At 43.5% G+C, this 17,647-nt stretch overlaps 1 protein-coding gene across 1 annotated transcript in view; it reads left to right on the forward strand.

Annotated features, from left to right (window-relative positions):
* ttc28 (tetratricopeptide repeat domain 28) overlaps positions 1-17,647 on the forward strand; it is a 114,101-nt gene that overhangs the window by 74,697 nt on the left and 21,757 nt on the right. The window contains exons 6-8 of the mRNA XM_070851161.1: positions 6,136-6,357; positions 8,232-8,420; positions 8,511-8,607. Coding sequence (XP_070707262.1) covers positions 6,136-6,357; positions 8,232-8,420; positions 8,511-8,607 — 508 coding nt within the window. The remainder of the gene's footprint in view (positions 1-6,135; positions 6,358-8,231; positions 8,421-8,510; positions 8,608-17,647) is intronic.

Consider the following 17,647-nt stretch of genomic DNA (forward strand, 5'->3'; position numbering starts at 1 on the left):
GTCAGTATCCCATGATTCATTTTGCTTTTGGAGGTGGGCGGATTATTGCATCTTCCAGCCGTTAACTCAATAACATGTTTCTAATGCACAGTTTTATTATAACTGGACCCTCACACACCAGTAGCTCGATATCGGACACACACACACACTCGGACACACACGCACGGTCACTTAATGGCGTGTGATTGCGTCCAGCACCGAGAGGCCGATTGAACAGCTGTCAGTAAGACGAATGAGGGTCTGAGCAGGTTCATTTTAATGAAAGCAGCGAGCGGTTGGAAGGAATGTTGTAGTTTTGTCTGAGCATCTCTGAGCGTGTGTGTTTGTCAGTCCTGTCCTGTCATGTTAGATTTTACACTCACACACACATCACATGTAGTCTGGACTCCAGTTCAGGATCGAATCCAGACACAAAAGTTGGTCTCTCTCAGCTGGTGTATCAGTTTTCCTGGTTTTTGGGAACGCAGAGCTGAGCTCAGTGTCTGTGTTGCAGACAGCCGATTATTGAGCTCCTCCTCTGCGGCCGCTCGGCCTAAGGCGACTAAATCATGGCCATCAACAGAAATCCATATCTCCCACCGTGTGTTTGCTCCGCTGCTACATGTGTTAATGTGTGAGTTTGGCCTGCAGGCGTGGAAACAAACTAGACACCATCTTCACAACATAGTTCAGTCTGCAACTGCTTTGCAATTTGTGCTAAAATACTTAGTCAGTTGACGGAAAATTGATGAGCAGCAGTTTGGGTGATCAATTAATCGTTCAAGTTGTTTGTCACGCAGAAAGTCTAAATATTCCCCTTCTCTAATCCGAGCGTTAGTTGTTTTTCTCTGTTCTTCATCACTGAAAGCTGGACTTTCTAATTTCGTGGGTTATTTAAAAGGGACAGTGCTCATGAGAGGAGTTTAGCCAAGTGATTATTTTCCATCTGTATCTTTTTTCCCTGGACGGAAGTCAGAAAGTCAAAGAAATACTTATATTATTATATAATATAAAATAAAATAATATAAAATAAAACTAAATAATATAATATAATATAATATTTCACAGGTAGTTGATGGGAACACAAATTTTATATTTATTTTGCCAACATTTCAGAAACGTACAAAACTTTCGCCAATCAAAACAGAAAAATTAACATTGTGGGTCAAAGAGAGCGATGAACACACTGCTAACAATGCTGGTGTCCAAATACCTGCAGCTGTACAACACTACACTCTATAAACTATAGAGAACTAGCTACAGTTAGCTTGCACAGCTCCTACGATGGAAAATATAGGAGAGAGAGAGAGAAAGAGAGGGAGAGAGAGGCTGCCAGGTTGCTGCAGTGTGAAAAGGCCTTAAGAAAGTAGCTTGTTATCCTGCCAGCATATAACTCCTGTCATTTCTCCTCCTCTCCCTCTAAGACTTCCCTTCCTCCCCCCATCCTCCCGCCCTGTCTCACCCCTGAATGTCCTGACGCAGAACAACGTGAACCAAGTCACCTCACATCCTCAGATTTCCCCCTGACTCCTCCTTCAGTCTGTGCTGAGGGTTAAAAGCTCCTATTTTTGGGCTGATTGAGCATCAAAACTCTCCCTCGGCCCAGTTTATCAGACAGAGGATGCAGCGTCGCCGCTAACCTCTCTGCGTCTCTGTTCGTCTCCCCTCCATCTTTTCCTTCCTGCATCTTTTCCCCCCCACTCGTGGTGTTTTTCCTCTTTCTGCCTTCACAGACTCTCCTAATGAGGTTTGGTGCCTCCTGCAACATTATATGAAAACACAGCGTAACGACAGGTGTCCTACTATGATTCTTTGATTTTCTTTCAGTGCTGAATAACAAGGGTTGTCAGTCCCACCATCTTCTTCATAAATATATCTATATAAACAGAGACGTAAACAACACACACACACACACACACACTCAGCCCCGGCCCACAGTCCCAGACACAACATGATTGGATTTTTTCTCTGTGTTTTCTCTTGGAGGGGAAACATTGTGTCCTTGAGGGAAATCAAACACTTGTCTGGCCGGTCGACTGTACACACAGAGGCCTCCTCGTCATTTATTAAATCTCCCTTTCCTGCCTCGGAGATGTGTCAACTGGATTTTATGTGTTTACACTCATCACTTTGCTGGGAATTGGGATTTCTGGTGGGTGCGTGCCGCCTTCTTCTCTCTCTCTCTCACACACACACACACACACACACATATATATACATATATATGGCACTCACAAGGACTCACATGAAGAGAAATGAAAAGAGCAGGGCGTCCTGATGGTAATTAGAAGAGGAACAGTCCTCTAAAGGTCAGTTTGGCTGTCTTCACCGACAGTTCTTAGCTTTCATTAAGGCTCTGATTTAAAGGAACGTGGTACTCAGGGATGAGAGTTGTTAAAATATTACGATACCAGTGCCAATATCAGAAGCCTGAAAGTGATAAAGATTAAGTGATTAAGTGTCTGTCAGCATTTTATGCATCTATTTTTTTTTTAACCAAACTCCACAGGTGTGCAGTGTAGCCATACTTTATCCTGCCACACTGAGTTTCCTTACAAATAGTCATTTTCTTCAAGCTTTCAGTTTCAATACTACTTGATGTTGAGTTATTTGGGTGCACAGCTTCTAGGTATTGAGCCCTGGTCGTATTAGCTGGAGCAAAGATTCAGATCCACTCTTTCTCAGCGATGCACCTCAGCTCACGTTTGAGGTGTTTGTTATTAAGCTGATGATAAAGCCTTGTTGAAGAGTTTACCATTTGTTCCCAATTCTGTTTGCTCGTCTCACGTGGTTCCATTTAAAGAGGCCAAAATAAGTCAGAGTAAGTAAGAAAGAAAACATGAATACTTCTTGTATCAGATCTTAAATTTTCTTCTCTTCTCCCATTAATCATCTCACGACCACTCATATTTGTCAGGTGACCCTTTGGAGGGGCACGACCCCTAGTTTGGGAAACTCTACATATTGTTTTTACTAATGCTTTCAGTGTTTTCACACTGGGAGCAGGTCTTGGTGACGTGATAAACAGTCCAGCTACTACCTACTTCACTGATCTACAGGTGGTGACAACATATGCAGCAATAAAAGGCAGAGAAGAAGAAGAGTCCTAGCATCTTCTATAGAAAATCATTTATTTGTAGCTTGTTTTAATAACAATAAAACATAATATAGGTCATATTATCATCCATCTATCTCACTATTAGAAGAATCTAGATGTATTTTTGTCCAATGGAGAGTGTGTGTTTGATAGAAATGAGAAACGAACATGCTAATAACCCCTCTTTAATAATTCATAGCCTCTTTTCCTCCTCTCTCTCACGTTCTTCAAACTTGCAAACATTTCATTATAGTCTCGGACTGATTCTTTGCCGTCCCGTCGTTGTGTGCTTTGAAAGGTCAAAGTCATGTTTTAATTTTTCTGTGTGTGTGTGTGTGTGTGTGTGTGTGTGTGTGTGTGTGTGTGTGTGTGTGTGTGTGTGACTGCTGCTTGTGTTCAGAGGGCCTCTGACTTAATTATTGACACTGTGATTGCATCAAGCAGATCATTGGTACAGTGAGAGTCTATACCTCAGGACAGGGTTTATTGATAGTTACACCAAAGTGTGTGTGGAACAGATTAGAATCATTGTTTCTGACTGTCCTCCCCACCAACACATCCTCTCACTGCTTCTGGAACAAGCTGCCTCTTCTGCCATCTTTCCAATCAGCTACTTTTTCTTTGAATGAACTAATTATATAAGCAGAAGTGCAGCCATGCAGCTCTGTGAGGCTCGACCACTCCACACATAAAGCAACAGTCTAATTATTCAGTTAGCATTGTGCATGGATGGTCCCATAGAGCAAGCAGACCAGCTAACTTCTAGTTACCCCCCCACTAACACGAATGGGGACTAAATGATTTAATCGTGCAGCATCTCATGTAATGTGATGTTCTTACACGGTTTGACAACTATGTCAGATTTTCTTCACAGCACTTCCTGGAAGGGGGGGGGGGGGTCTATACATGAAAGCATACTTTACCAATTTTCAGCCGGCTGTGTGTCGTCACAGTGTTGGTAGATTATTCAAAAGAACGATGTTTGATTTTCCTCCGTGTTTCCTGCAATGAGAGCTCCATGAAGCTCCACGTGTCCACTGGGAGACTCAAAACACATCATCCAGCAGACATGTTCCAACTTACATAACAACAGAGATGATTATATCCTTAATTTAGCTGATTAATTGAACATCAGCCACAGCAAATATTACCAACACTGTGATGGTTGGAAAGTGTCAAAGCATCCAGATGATCTAACAGATGATCTCACAGATGATCTAACAGGTTTACAGTGGAAACATGCTCATGTTTCTTGTCACCATAGCCATGCTAGCCATATTAGCATGCTAAGTAGCACAAAAAACACCCAGCACTGAAGCTGAAGCTCGTTTGTCACAGCTGCTTTTTAAAAACGTCCTCCCACAGTCCAAAGACATGCAGGTAAACGGAGGTGTGAACGATAGTCTGCCTCTCTGGGATTGGCTGGCGACCAGTCCAGGTGGGTGTAACCCCGCCTCTCTGGGATTGGCTCCAGCCAGGAACCTGATGGGGGCGCTAGAGGATGAATTAAGTACATTAGACACCATAAAAAGTCTCAACCTGCCACAAGTTGTGTTTTATTAACCCATGTACAGTGTTTTCTTTATCTGTGTGTCGCCGTCCTTTATCACCGTAACACTTGAACTGTTATCTGCTGGGATTGATTGGAAAATGAGCAGGACTGTAACAGAGTCGCTGTGTGTGCGTGTTCACACGGCGATAAGAGGCAGAAACGTCGATACAGATCCCGACGCTCCTGTCTTCATTTTTTTTGTGGTTAATTTGAAACAGACTTCCTCGGACCCGACGGATATTTCCCATGACTCCTCTGATGGAGCCCGGATCAATACCAACGACCTTAAGATTAGATGGTAAATGAGGAGGCAGGTTTTAAAACACTAAAGCAGGAGCGAGAGTCTCATTTCTCTCTCTGCGTCTAATCAGAGAAACTTTGTCTACAAGAGGGATCTGACAGATGTGTGTGTTTTAGTGTGTGTGTGTGTTCATGGTCCCGTTCTTATGCATGTGTGAAGGAAACACTCATCATGATTTGCATGGTATTATGCCTGAAGAGGCGACGTAATTAGCAGGAGAAGAGGAGCTAGAAATCATTAGCCGCCTCAGAGTGCCATAAAGGTGTCTGATGTGCTAAACTAAAGCGGAGAACCTGAGTGGAGGTGGCAAAGGCTGAGGCTCTCCCTGCAGGGGCTAATGGGGGGTGAAAGATTAGCTTAGCCTCCAATATGTGCGGATCTTCCCCATTTGGGATGACTTTTCCTCTGAACAGAGTCGTCCGACTGTCTGGGAGATAAATGAATCTCAAAGCGCTGACGTGTTCGCACCTTGTTGCATTTTCGATTCAGCGTCAGTCACACGTTCAGGAAAAAGGTTTTTATTATATCTGGTGCAATAAATGTATCGTACATCCTCCCTGTTAAATAAACAATACAGTTTTAAAAGTGATCACTTGCTGCCCCACTGAGAAGAAAAACAACTCCAGGTCCAGAATCACAATGTTCGGTTATAAAAAAGAAACTACTTTAACAGTATCCGCTGTTACATAAATGTAAATATAGACACAACTACAGCAGGTCAGCTTGTCTTTTACCAACAACACCAAACATTCAGTCTGGTACTGTGCTTAAATACAATACTGGGGTTATTTTCCTTACTTTATACATCCACTCCACTACATTACATAGAGAAAAGTCCTTTACTCCTCCACATACAGCTGATAAATGTATTTACTAGTTACAGATTCAGATTATTATTACAAAATATTATTAATAAATAAGATTTATAGCAGATTGAGCTTCCCAGCTGTATATAAAGTCATTAAAACGAGCCTTTACCAGCTGTAACACTGAAGTGATCCTGTTCATACATGAATCTATCAGTGATTACAGTCCAAATAATATAATCATTCTACATAATCAGTCCTTTTACTTTTGGTACTTAAGCATATTTTGATGCTGATGCTTGAATTCAGGACTTTTACTTTTACTGTGCTGTTGTTGCTGTAACTTAAGTAAATGATCTGAGTTGTTATTAATACAGAAATTGTGTGTGTGTGATTTCAGGCTGCGTCCGATGCTCTCAGCAGTCTGGGCCACGTGTACACCGCCATCGGCGACTACCCCAACGCACTGGCGAGCCACAAACAGTGCGTGCTGTTGGCGCGACAGACCCAGTGCCAGCTCTCCGAGGCTCGCCAGCTGGGCAACATGGGCGCCGTGTACACGGCACTGGGAGACTTCACCAACGCTGTTCAGTGCCACGAGCAGCACCTGGACATCGCAAAGGTGCAGAACTACATCTCACTGTGTGATCTGTAACGTCTGATAATGATCCTGAACCTTTCTGAATAGATCTGTGTAGCTAAAGGGAGTGAGATATTCTCTATTTCATCAAAAGAACAAAACCCACAATGAACTAACAGGACAAGTATCACCTGTGGACCTCTAGTCATTTATATAATCTATGACCTATAAACATGGATGTTATGTGATCATCTCAGTCCCTTTGTGAATCAGCACCTCGGTGATTTTGGGTCGTATTTCTTTTTCTCTGCGCCTTTTTTCTGCCTCTTCACTGGTCGAGAATTACGGAGGCTGCGTTGGCGGTTATAAATGTTATTGTTATTATACATTCAGGAGATCCAGGTCGCTACACAGCACGGTGGAGACATTACACATCCAATAATACCAAACACAGCGTCAAGCAGAATGCAGACTCCACTAATTCGGTGCGAACACAAACATGGGGGCTGATTTCTAATTTCTACGTTACACGAGGGCTCCTGGTAGGACTGGTTGGATGCCTGTAAGTCTAAAGTGTGATAAAACCTCCTCCTCTGGGCCACAGAGCGTCATTGTTGCCCAAAAACTATTAAAAAAATGCACCAGTGAGCTGTGTGACATGCTCCTACATCACCATGAACACACACACTGCTGGTTATTTTGACTCAATCCCACACACACACACACACACACAGACACACACACACACTCCTGCTGTTCAGAATGCACTCACTACAGCACCACATGTGGATTAATCCGCTGCTAAAAATAGTCCCCAACACGTACAGTATTTCCTCCTGCTTGTTTGATTAAAAGCCGAATTAGAAATAAGAGGTTTTTAGGGGTGAAACTAGATATTTTTTAAAAAAGGAACCACTGAACGTGGCTCTAAGTGGCACACGGATGACGCAGAGGTCAGAGAGTATTAAGAGACGGACTGATTTGGTCTGTTGACAGTAACGAGCATAAAGAGGTCTGTATCACTACCCAACTTAAAGAAAAGCATGTGATTCTTCAACACATTAACAGCTTGTCCTGATGGTTTCATAGTCAGAAATGTCTGTTTCCCTCATTGATTCACTCTCTTGTTTATTTATTTGGCTGCCAAGTCAAGAAAAAATAAAAATAGCCACATATTCACAAGGAGCCTGGTGTTTCACAAACAGGCTAAAAATGGATCTCCCACGTAGAACTGTTACTGAATATAAAGCCGTCAGCTGCATCCAGTAATTGAATTTAGGATGATTATGGAGAGAGGCCTCATCTGTATTTCAAGACTGTGATGAATTCAAACAGGTTTTACAGCAGGAGTTACATCTCAGGACGTTTGAGTCAGGAGTTTTTATACTGTTGTTGTTTGTATTTAAGCACCATTTGTGTTTTCATGACGAGCTCATTGCTTATTTCCCAAAGCCGATCAAGTGCGTTGAGGACTCTGGCTGTTAGGACTGTAGATATCTGACGTGCAACTGTTGCACAAACAAACCCAACAGAAGACAATAATGTGAGCACATCTCTCTTTTTCTATTAGTGTTATTACTTGGATGAAGTGCCACTGGAGCCGGCATCATCTCGCTCTCTTAACTGACCATCTGTTGACGATTTGTACCAGAATGGAAACAGAAATGACTGCAGAGAGTTTATGAAGCTGTTTTGTCCCTGTAATGTGGAGAAATGCCATCTGTCTGATGGGCTCTCTGAGATTCATTTAAAGTTAAAGTTCTTTTTAAAAAAAAAGTCTGTTTTTTGATGCCCTGATGTGAGTGACAATGTTTTAAGGTCTCTTTAGGAGTCTTTGATTTGAAGGCATGATTCTTGTAAGCTGCAGCCACAATCGTCGTTCCTGAGTGACGCTGACTGGATGATGTGTTCGGCAGACTTTGGAGAACCGGCGTGAGGAGGCGCGAGCGTACAGCAACCTGGGCAGCGCCTACCACTCCCAGCGGGACTTCGACAAGGCCATATCGTACCACACAAGAGTGCTGGAGCTGGCGCAGGAGCAGGGCGACAGGGCCATCGAGATGAGGGCGTACGCCGGCCTGGGGCACGCCGCCCGCTGCATGCAGGTTGGTACTGACATCGTTAGCTGAATCACTAAACTACCTCGGGGGTGTTCTGATATTCTGATCGTGTTTGTTTGCCCCTGTGATCCTCAGGACCTGGACCGGGCGAAGCAGTACCACCAACACCAGCTGGAAATCGCTCAGGAGCTGCAGGACAGAGCGGCTCAGGGCCGAGCCTCCTCCAACCTGGGTGGGTACATCTGTGTGTCAGCATCTTAAATTCAGAGGGGGAAGTTCAGATACTTCATTTCTCAGGTATCTGTGCTTTACTTCAGGATCTATTTTGTGGACAGGCCCTTTGCTGTAGTTTTAAAGCGTTTGAGGGCAACAATTATTTTCTATTTTGCATTGTTGTGCGTCTTCCCAACATAAAAAACGATTATAGGCGACATTATAGAAAAGACGACCCCTCGGTGGATCCATCCGTGCGTATCACAGCCGGCAGACGTAACGAGATGAAACAGACTCGACCTCGGAGGAAGAGTTTCTAGTTAATGTGGCGTCCATGCAGGGAGAGCTAGTAGAGACGTGGCTGAAAGAGAAGCAGCCAAAATGGCCGACAGAACAAGACAGTCCTCATCTGTGGCCTCATTTCAGAGAAATGTACTTTATACTTTTATCCTTTGAGTACATGTTAGAGTATCTGTACTTAAATAACGTGTGTGCTTTTGCCGCTTCTGTTTAAATTACAAATATACTTTCCAAGCATTTAACTAATTCATGTGTGGAAAGTTGAGGATGTGCAGCAGCGTTGGTGATGGAAGCATGTTTGACAGTATCTGATGAGATGTTTGGACTAATTTCATTGGACTGAGTGTCACTGAACACATTTTGTCAGACTCGCCTGGATGTGTTGCCACAATAATTGGGAGCGAGGCGATTGGTTAAACTGTCATCTGGTGGCTACGCCGATAAAGAGAAGAGATGCAGCAGGATTTATCAGATTCAGCTCAGCTGGTGGTTGATTAATCGCGCTGTATGTTTGCGTCCCAGTAATTAATGAGAGCCGCAGATGCCACAGTGTCGCGGACAAAAAGAAAACCTTGTTAACCTTCTGAAGGAAAAAACAAACAGGCTCACAATCAGACGCTGACGTGAGGAAAAGTTGTAAACACATTTCACCAAGTAGCTTCTACATTGAGTTGAAGTTATTTTTAAGTGTGTATCAGTAATAATCAGTGACGGTGCACCGGGACGTTCGTCATGTTTCTCCTCTTGTTTATTCAGATTTCTCCTGAATAGGCAGAAGACTAAATAAATGTGACAGCGTGCAGTGGTGGAAGACTGTGAAAATACAAAAAACAAGCATCCAAACCTTTATTTAAAGAGCTAGTTTCCCCTCAAACTGTAAAATGATATGACTGCACTCCACCGGGCCCCTGTCGCTGTCTTATTGTCACACAGTCAAAGGGTTCAGCCATTCGTGTCAAAACTGACGGAAGAGCAAAAACCTTCACTGTGAAGCGACCGTGATACATTTTAAGTGAGCGTTTCTCTCCTCAGTTTATCTTTATGTAAAAACCTGCATTTTATTGGTTGAAAATGTCTCCATAATGCTGTCAGACACAATATTTGCAAGAGGCACCAGACTCCATTGACAAAAACAGTAATTTTATATCGCAGAATGTGGGACTTTTCTTTGACTTTGATATTTTATCCAAACTTTATCTGAAGTCACACAAACTCCAAACATCAAAGTCATACAACAACAAACTAACACACAAAGACAAACTAATGATGGAGGCAGCAGCAGTACAGCAGCAGCTCCTGTGTTCTGTGAGGTAAAACCCCTGTTTTTGTGAATGTAGTCTGGTGTGTGTGCAGAGAGCGATATAACGGCTGTTTGTGGTTAAACCAAAAGGATCTTCCAGGTCTCTCTCTCTGTAGGGATCCTTTCCATGATGCTGTCACACACTTAGAATAACAATCTGAGCCTGTCAGTGGATCAAACAAGCACATGATCAGGTGCAGTTGTCCCAAAGGATCACATGGTTGCTGGCTGAGGTGATCTACTGGACCAGTTCCAACACTTTTACTGCCTACCAGTCATTACAAACCCCTAATATATAAAGATGGGCCCCAGGTTTAAGAATACCGGAGTAGACATGTGAATGATTCACAAGTCTTCCCTTATTTCTGCCTTTGCAGACTTAACAGTAAACACTTGGACGTCTTTTTTTTGTGTTCTGACTGACTTTTGTTTTCCAAAAGTGGATGATGTGATGCAATTTTAGATAAAAGCCGAGCGCTCCTCACAGTTTCCCCTCAGACGTCTCATTATCCCGCCTGATGGGAAACGCTCCATCGAGGCTCGTTAACCATTGACCTGCTCTGTCGCCGCTGTCGCCACGGAGACCCAATACTCCGACTGGACTGTCGTCCCGCACCGACTGGGTCTGCTTCGATCAGCTGCATCGAGTGCTCACACAATGGACTCTGCATCGGTGTACATTCAAAGTACTTTCCCACTTCATGCTACTTACTTTACTCCACCACATTTATTTGATAGCTGTAGTTTCTTTACAGATTGAGCTAAATAACACAAGCTATATAACAAATAATGATATATTATTAAGCTATACAGAGTTGCTTACATATCAATGCATCTATAATCCAATAATATATCTTTTATTCTGAAATGATCCACATAATGAGAACTTTTACTGATTAAGCCACACAGCTGTACAACAACATATCTATCAGTGATTATAATCCAAAAAATACAATATACATTATTCTGATATGGGCCATTCTGCATTATGAGTACTTTTACTTTTGGCACTTCAAGTATACTTTGATGTTAATACTTTTGTACTTTCACTTCAGTACATTTTTAAAAGCAGGAGTATTTCTGCAGTGTGGCGTCAAAAGTGTGTATTACGGCCTTTGTTAGAAGAAACACTAATCTGAGGTTTTAAGAATACTAATACACAAAGTCATTACTCAGAATATTACAACCTTTTTCCCTAAATCTCCCAGTCTTCTCCGTCTTCGTAGTATTCTTACTTTAATGTAAGTAAATGACCTGAGTACTTCTTCCACTAAGTCATAGATTGTTTAACAGAAGTGGACGTAGCCACCAGGACCTCACCCGTTGGTTTGTGGGCCGCCGGTTTGAAGCCTCAGGTTTGGCTGCATGGTTGTCGCCATCTTGTTTTTTTTGGAGCCAGACATGGCGTTCATTCCACGTCCTCTGCTTTATCGTCTGTTTCCCTCTAAATGAACCATAATTTACTGAATGAACATCCTGCTGTGTTGAAGAAGACTGAGACCATAAACTCATCAGGAAAATGTTCACTGAGCTGATAAATCAGGAGAGAAGTCGGTTCATTTTCTCATTGACTTCCATCCAATCAGGCGTCAGTGGAGTCGCCGCCCTGCTGGACATTAGAAATCACTTCTTTCCACAGTCTGTGGTGTAAACCAGCAGCAGCTTTGTGAAACATGTCGCTGCTGCAGCTTCAGACCGCAGCAGGTCTGAACCGTCGGTCATGTGACGGTCCTGCTCTGCCGTCACCTGATCCGCCTTTTGTGGTTCTATCACCGGGCTGCGGCTCTGCCTCTCTGGCCAATCAACACTCATGTTTTATTAACCGGGTTCTGGTTTCTGCGGCCACAGTGATATCTGAGCGCCGGTGAACCTGACTCCCCCGCTGAGTGGACAACTCACCTCTCTTTGTGCCTGCATGTGTGAGTGTGTGTTAATGTGCCTCGGCCGCTGTGAACACATCCGCAGAACCAGTCTGAATCCGCTCGGCGTCTTGTGTTGGCTCTCTATTATTTGCCGTTGTGAGATGAGTGGAAGAGAAGCACACAGCGGGAGCTTTGATGTGAGAGTAACAGGCGACTGCTGAAGTCGCTGACGTCTCCTGACAGACGAGCCTCAGTCTGAGGTTCAGATCAATGATTCACATCATCATTTATGGATGATACTTTTCTCTGACTCTCACTGCTGACTTGGCAATCCGTTTGTCTTCCTCCTTTCCTCTCCCACGCCTCTACTTTCTACCTGTTTTTTTTTCCTCCTCCCTTCTCTGTCATTCCTCCTCTCCTCCCTGCTTTTATTCCTCCCACTCCTCTCTTTTCTTTTCTCCTGAATAAGACCAGAAAGAGTATCGTCCCAAATCAGAAAATACCAAACTTCAAACATGATTTCAGTCTAAAAATATCTCCACTGGTGGTTTGTTAGAGCTCTAAAACTAGTGATTGGTGACGGCTCCATTTAAAGCTTAAAGGCAGAGTTGGCAACATTGGAGAAATTACAAAGCCACTCCTCCACAACACTAACGTTACACTGATGAGAAGACCGACCGCCGACTGTCTTAGTTTTCCACCCTGACAAATAAACAACTCTGTTCAAATGAAGGTGACGTCAGCTTTAGCTCAGAGTTCCTGCTTTCTGGGCCCAGAGGCTTTAGTGTTCCTGTTAGCTCACCAAACGACCGGCTGTGGCGTCCAGCAGCGGCGTCCAGCCCTCGTTCTGCGGCTCACCGCAGTCTGTCGCCGAGTCTCTGCAGCACTTTCTCTGCCGTTCTTGTGCGATTAGCTGGCTCGCTTTGGCCTCGTGGAAGACTTGCGTGCAGGTAGACAGGCAGGTGGGGCGGCCATCCAATCATTTCGTTTCAAGAAATCAAGAGGCAAAAACTGGTGCTCTCTGTCATATTCGTCATTTAGGGTGTTTTTGAGGGTTGATACTGGAAGATGATGTGCACTGGTGGGTGCAGGAGGCCCCATCGGAAGCATATATGATAATTAATGATAAGGGGAAAGGTTAGACTGAACCACTGAACTACTGAACTGGCTGAAAGACAAGTGGCTTTGTCACGATGAGTCATTTGACCCGATGTTTGTCTGTATTTCTTTATTAGTGCAGCTTTAAATAACAAAGACACGCACGCAGCTTTCAGTTTAGTTCACTGATGGCCGAGCTTTTTCCATCCCACCGTGGCAGAGTGGGGCCGCAGATCACCGCTCCCCTTCCTCTAATCGCTCGGTGCTGTCTCAGCCGAATACCCAGTCATCAGATCCCACCTAATTTTCCACACCTCTAATCCTCACAGCTCCTCACACCACTTCACCCCTTCACGTCGGGGAATCCTACCGACCTGCAGAGTGTCTACAGATAGCTGGCACCCCAACGCCTCGGAGAAGCGTGGGTTTTGCCTCGAGGGAGATTCTGTATCTGCGCGTGTGCACATGCTCACGCCCGTGTTAGCAGAGTTTAAGAGGAGGGGTGTAAGTATAACCAGCTATTCCAGCCAACTCTGCAGGCTCCTCTGTAATCCTCTTAGCGCGAGACCCCGATGAACGAGGTCTCCCTGTCCTTATCAGCAGCCTCCTCCTCTTCTTCACGTAACCCTGCTTCCCACATATTACTCGACGCAGGGCTTATGTTAACCTCCAAAAACACTGTGTTTGGTTTCGCTGCATTTTTTTTTTTCCACGTCTCTAAAGGCACAGTCACATGTTTTATTCTTCTGCTCAGCACACAGTCTGACTTCAGAAGCAACATGTGTACATGCGTTCCCCGTGTCTTCTACATATATTGGTATTTATAAAACCAGAAGACGCTGTGAAAGTGTGTGCGCCTCATGCATACTACATGAGAGTGATGCAGCCAAGTGGAAACGAAAAATAAAGAGAAACAGAATCAAATATGCATCATTATTATTTTAGGTTGTTATCAACTTTCACAGAGAGTGAATGACTTTCATTACAGTTCACACCCATCGACAAATGTGCCAATTATAGACGCAGTTATGAACTTAATTTTAATTAACTGCTTTTGTGTGCGTCCTGTTTTATTATTCTTTTGTTCAGTTTGCTTTTGTTGTTTTAAAATCAGTTTTATTTCCCCGTGTTTGTGCTTTTCTCACTCTGTAAATTCCTCATCTGGAGTAAAACTAAATCACCATTGATTACCTCGCTGAAGCGTGATGAGGATGGTGATGAGACATCGCGGCCGACGTCGCTTCGCACGTGCATTTGTGATGAAATATTGAGTTCACGCATGTATGGAGCAGCGCGGGGTGATGGTCTGACATAAGGACGGCGGCTCTGATTAGTCGAGAGGACTTTATCGATACAACACCAGCATGCAGGGAAATGGTGCTTATTCTAACACTAATGGAGCAGAGAGAGGTGAGATATACACAGCTAAGTTAGTCCTCTAACTGGGGGAGTAGAAACCAAGTGATTTAGAAGTGGATGTGAAAGAAAACCTGCCTAAAAACCCTCCAGGGGCCTGAAAAGCAGCTTTCTCTAGACGGCATTTTACAAGAAAACACAGCAATGCACAGTTTGAATGTATCTGTAAATATGTTTTGAACAAGTTGTTAAAAAACCCTTGGATATGTACGTGTGCACAGTGTCTACGTCTACGGCTGCTGTTATTCTGTGTTTCTTTCTGTTGTTACGATCCAGCTCACTAAGGGGAAAGGGAAGCAGCATAAAACCAGATGTAGTCATTAAAATAAAGCTATTCATCTCAAAGAACTTAGGTTTTTATAGATTAAAGAAACTCAAGAGGCTAAATCTCAGAGGAAATAGAGCCTGCGGGTGCTTGTTCAAACTAAACAAACAAATAGAACCAAAAGAGGACTCTTAGAAATAAGAGCTACTCATGATTTTACCTTTAAGGAGCCAAACTGGGGATAAAACCTCACTGTCTGACTTTATTTAATCCATAAAAACAGTAGAAACAGTCCAGCCCTGCTCCTGGTGTCACTGCACTCCGTCCACAGCTAGTTGACAAGCACCTCGGTGACTAGTTTCATAACCAACAGAGTGTTGATGGTCCCATATTATGCAAAATGTACTTTTTAATGTCTTAACATAAAGACGTGTCCCTGGTTTGCCTGGAGACCCTCAGACTGTGAGTACAGGCCGCCATCTCTGCTCCATCCTTCACTCCGGATGTGTGAAAACGCTCTGTTATAATGTGTTTTTTTGGACATTAAACCATGTAAACCTGTTCTAGTCGGACCTCCAAACACTACACTAGCACAATATGGGACCTTTAACGTGTTCGTCAAATAATGAGACTGTCCAGCTTAGGTTCAGTCCCCAAACTGGCTCGTCCAAAAGCACCAACACAGTGTGAGCTGCGTCCGAATCCTGGGACACACGGGCTGCTTGACATGCATGAGTTTTGCACAGGGGGCAGGCAGGGATCGTCGGTGGCTCTAACAATTATTTATAATCCCACTGAAAAACAAAATGAAACAGTCTCTAGATCATTTCTAACTGTCTGTGTCATCTTCAGTATGCAAGCCTTTAAAAACAGGCCAGATAAATCAAGTTTCTTTGCATCAAAAAGGTAAATTAACTTCACTGTAGTTTTTAATAAATGTTACTCAAACAGGAGGGAGAAGTGCATTTCTTAGGGACTACTTTTAACGGCGGATGAATCCTTATTCAGCGTTCTAGTGCAGCAGGACGTTGCATATGGCAGCTAATGCAACAGTGTGATGTGTTTTTAATAGTGTTTGAAGCTTTGAATGCACACACACTGTTAGTCTGATGAATTCATTGTTGGTTTTGGTCTTTTTGTTGGATTTTGTGATATTAAGAAAATACAGACTGACCAGTGACGGCCTGGAAATGTGCCAAGGACTCACAGTTTGGGAATCAGACCTCAGTCTCTGTCCTGCCTCTCTGACATGATATGAAAGCCACATGTAACCTCTTCCATCTGGTGTCTCGACACCCCCCGTATCCCTGTTTCCCCTCTCGTCACCCCCCTCTCATCTGTCCTCCTCTGCGTCTTTACTGTACAGATACCATATAACTGATTTACAGTATGTGAAGCAGCCTTTTACCTGTGATGGCTGGTTTGGGGGGTTTTAATTTTGGTCCATGTGCATCACACCACACACAGCGCACTCTAAAATGACTAACATGATTCACCGCAAGCAGCAGCAGCAGTCATGTCAGGCCTGTCGAGCTTTGGACTGGATGTTGCAGTGGCGTGCATGAGGCCGTAGTGAGAGAGCTGCTCTGTAAGAGACAAATCAGAGGAAACAACCCGACTGACAAGCTAATTACATTACAGGTTATGCTACCAAGAAAATACCAGACAAGAAGCTGCTTCTCTCTGCCTCTCCAAAAATTACCACAAAGTTGGAGTGATTCATCAATCGCAGTTGATATTTTGAAGGTTAATGCCAGTATTTTAAAAAAAAAACGGCCCTTTTACTTATTTTGGCTTTGAGATGACGGTGTAGTAGATCGTCTCAGCTATTGCACTTAGGAAACAGGCTCCAATGGCTGCAACATATGGCCGCTCTCTTTAAACCCTTTAAAGCCACCAGACTCCAGCAGCAGACCAGCAACTCCTGTGTTCTGCAACGTAAAATCCCTGTTTTAGTGAATGTAGTCTGGTGTGTGTGCTGTTTGTGGTTAAACCAAAAGGATCTTCCAGGTCTCTCTCTGTAGGGATCCTTTCCATGATGCTGTCACACACTTAGAATAACACTCTGAGCCTGTCAGTGGTTAAAACAAACACTTTTAGGGGACCTACTTTGGTTTGTCAGGTGCTGTTGCTCCAAAGGATTATGTTGCAGCCATTGCAGCCCAACTGAGGTGACCTACTGGACCAATTCCAAACATTTGTGTACCTACTTGTCATTTCAAAGCCAAAATATGGAAAAGACTGGAATGATGCTTTTAAACTGTGCCCTATTTACATGGAAAGCTTAAAAAGTAACCATAACCATTTAACTTGCTTAATATCCTGAAAAATGCACAGTAATAGTAGAATGAACCGCAGAATATAAAAAGAAGTAAATGGAAGTTGTTAGTTTTTTTGTCACTCACTTGCAGTGTTGCCCCTCAGGACCTCTCTGGTATATTTAAGTGAGAGGAGATGAGACTGGAAAGGTAGACGTGTAATCCAATCCTGTTAATCTAGTTATGTTCGCTCTGATTTGCACCTTAATTAGCTTCATGTAACTCAGTTAAGGTGTTTGCAATAATCACAGTTTTGCCTCCATCTCTTTCTAATCAGGTTATTAATGTGCATGTAAACACAATAACGGTAAGAGGGGAGATAAAGGTTGCAGTTAACCTCAGCTCCAAATGAGCAGACCGGCTTGTGTGGTGGTGCTGCAGCAGTAACACTCCTCTGCTGCTTCCTTCTTCTCCTCTTTCTCCACCTTTCTCTTTTGGTTCCAAGTTTCTTCTCTGGTGTGTATTCTCTCCTGACCTACGCTGACTCTGTAAACTGTTGT

The sequence above is a fragment of the Pempheris klunzingeri genome, chromosome 19 (assembly GCF_042242105.1).
Source record: "Pempheris klunzingeri isolate RE-2024b chromosome 19, fPemKlu1.hap1, whole genome shotgun sequence".
NCBI lineage: Eukaryota > Metazoa > Chordata > Actinopteri > Acropomatiformes > Pempheridae > Pempheris > Pempheris klunzingeri.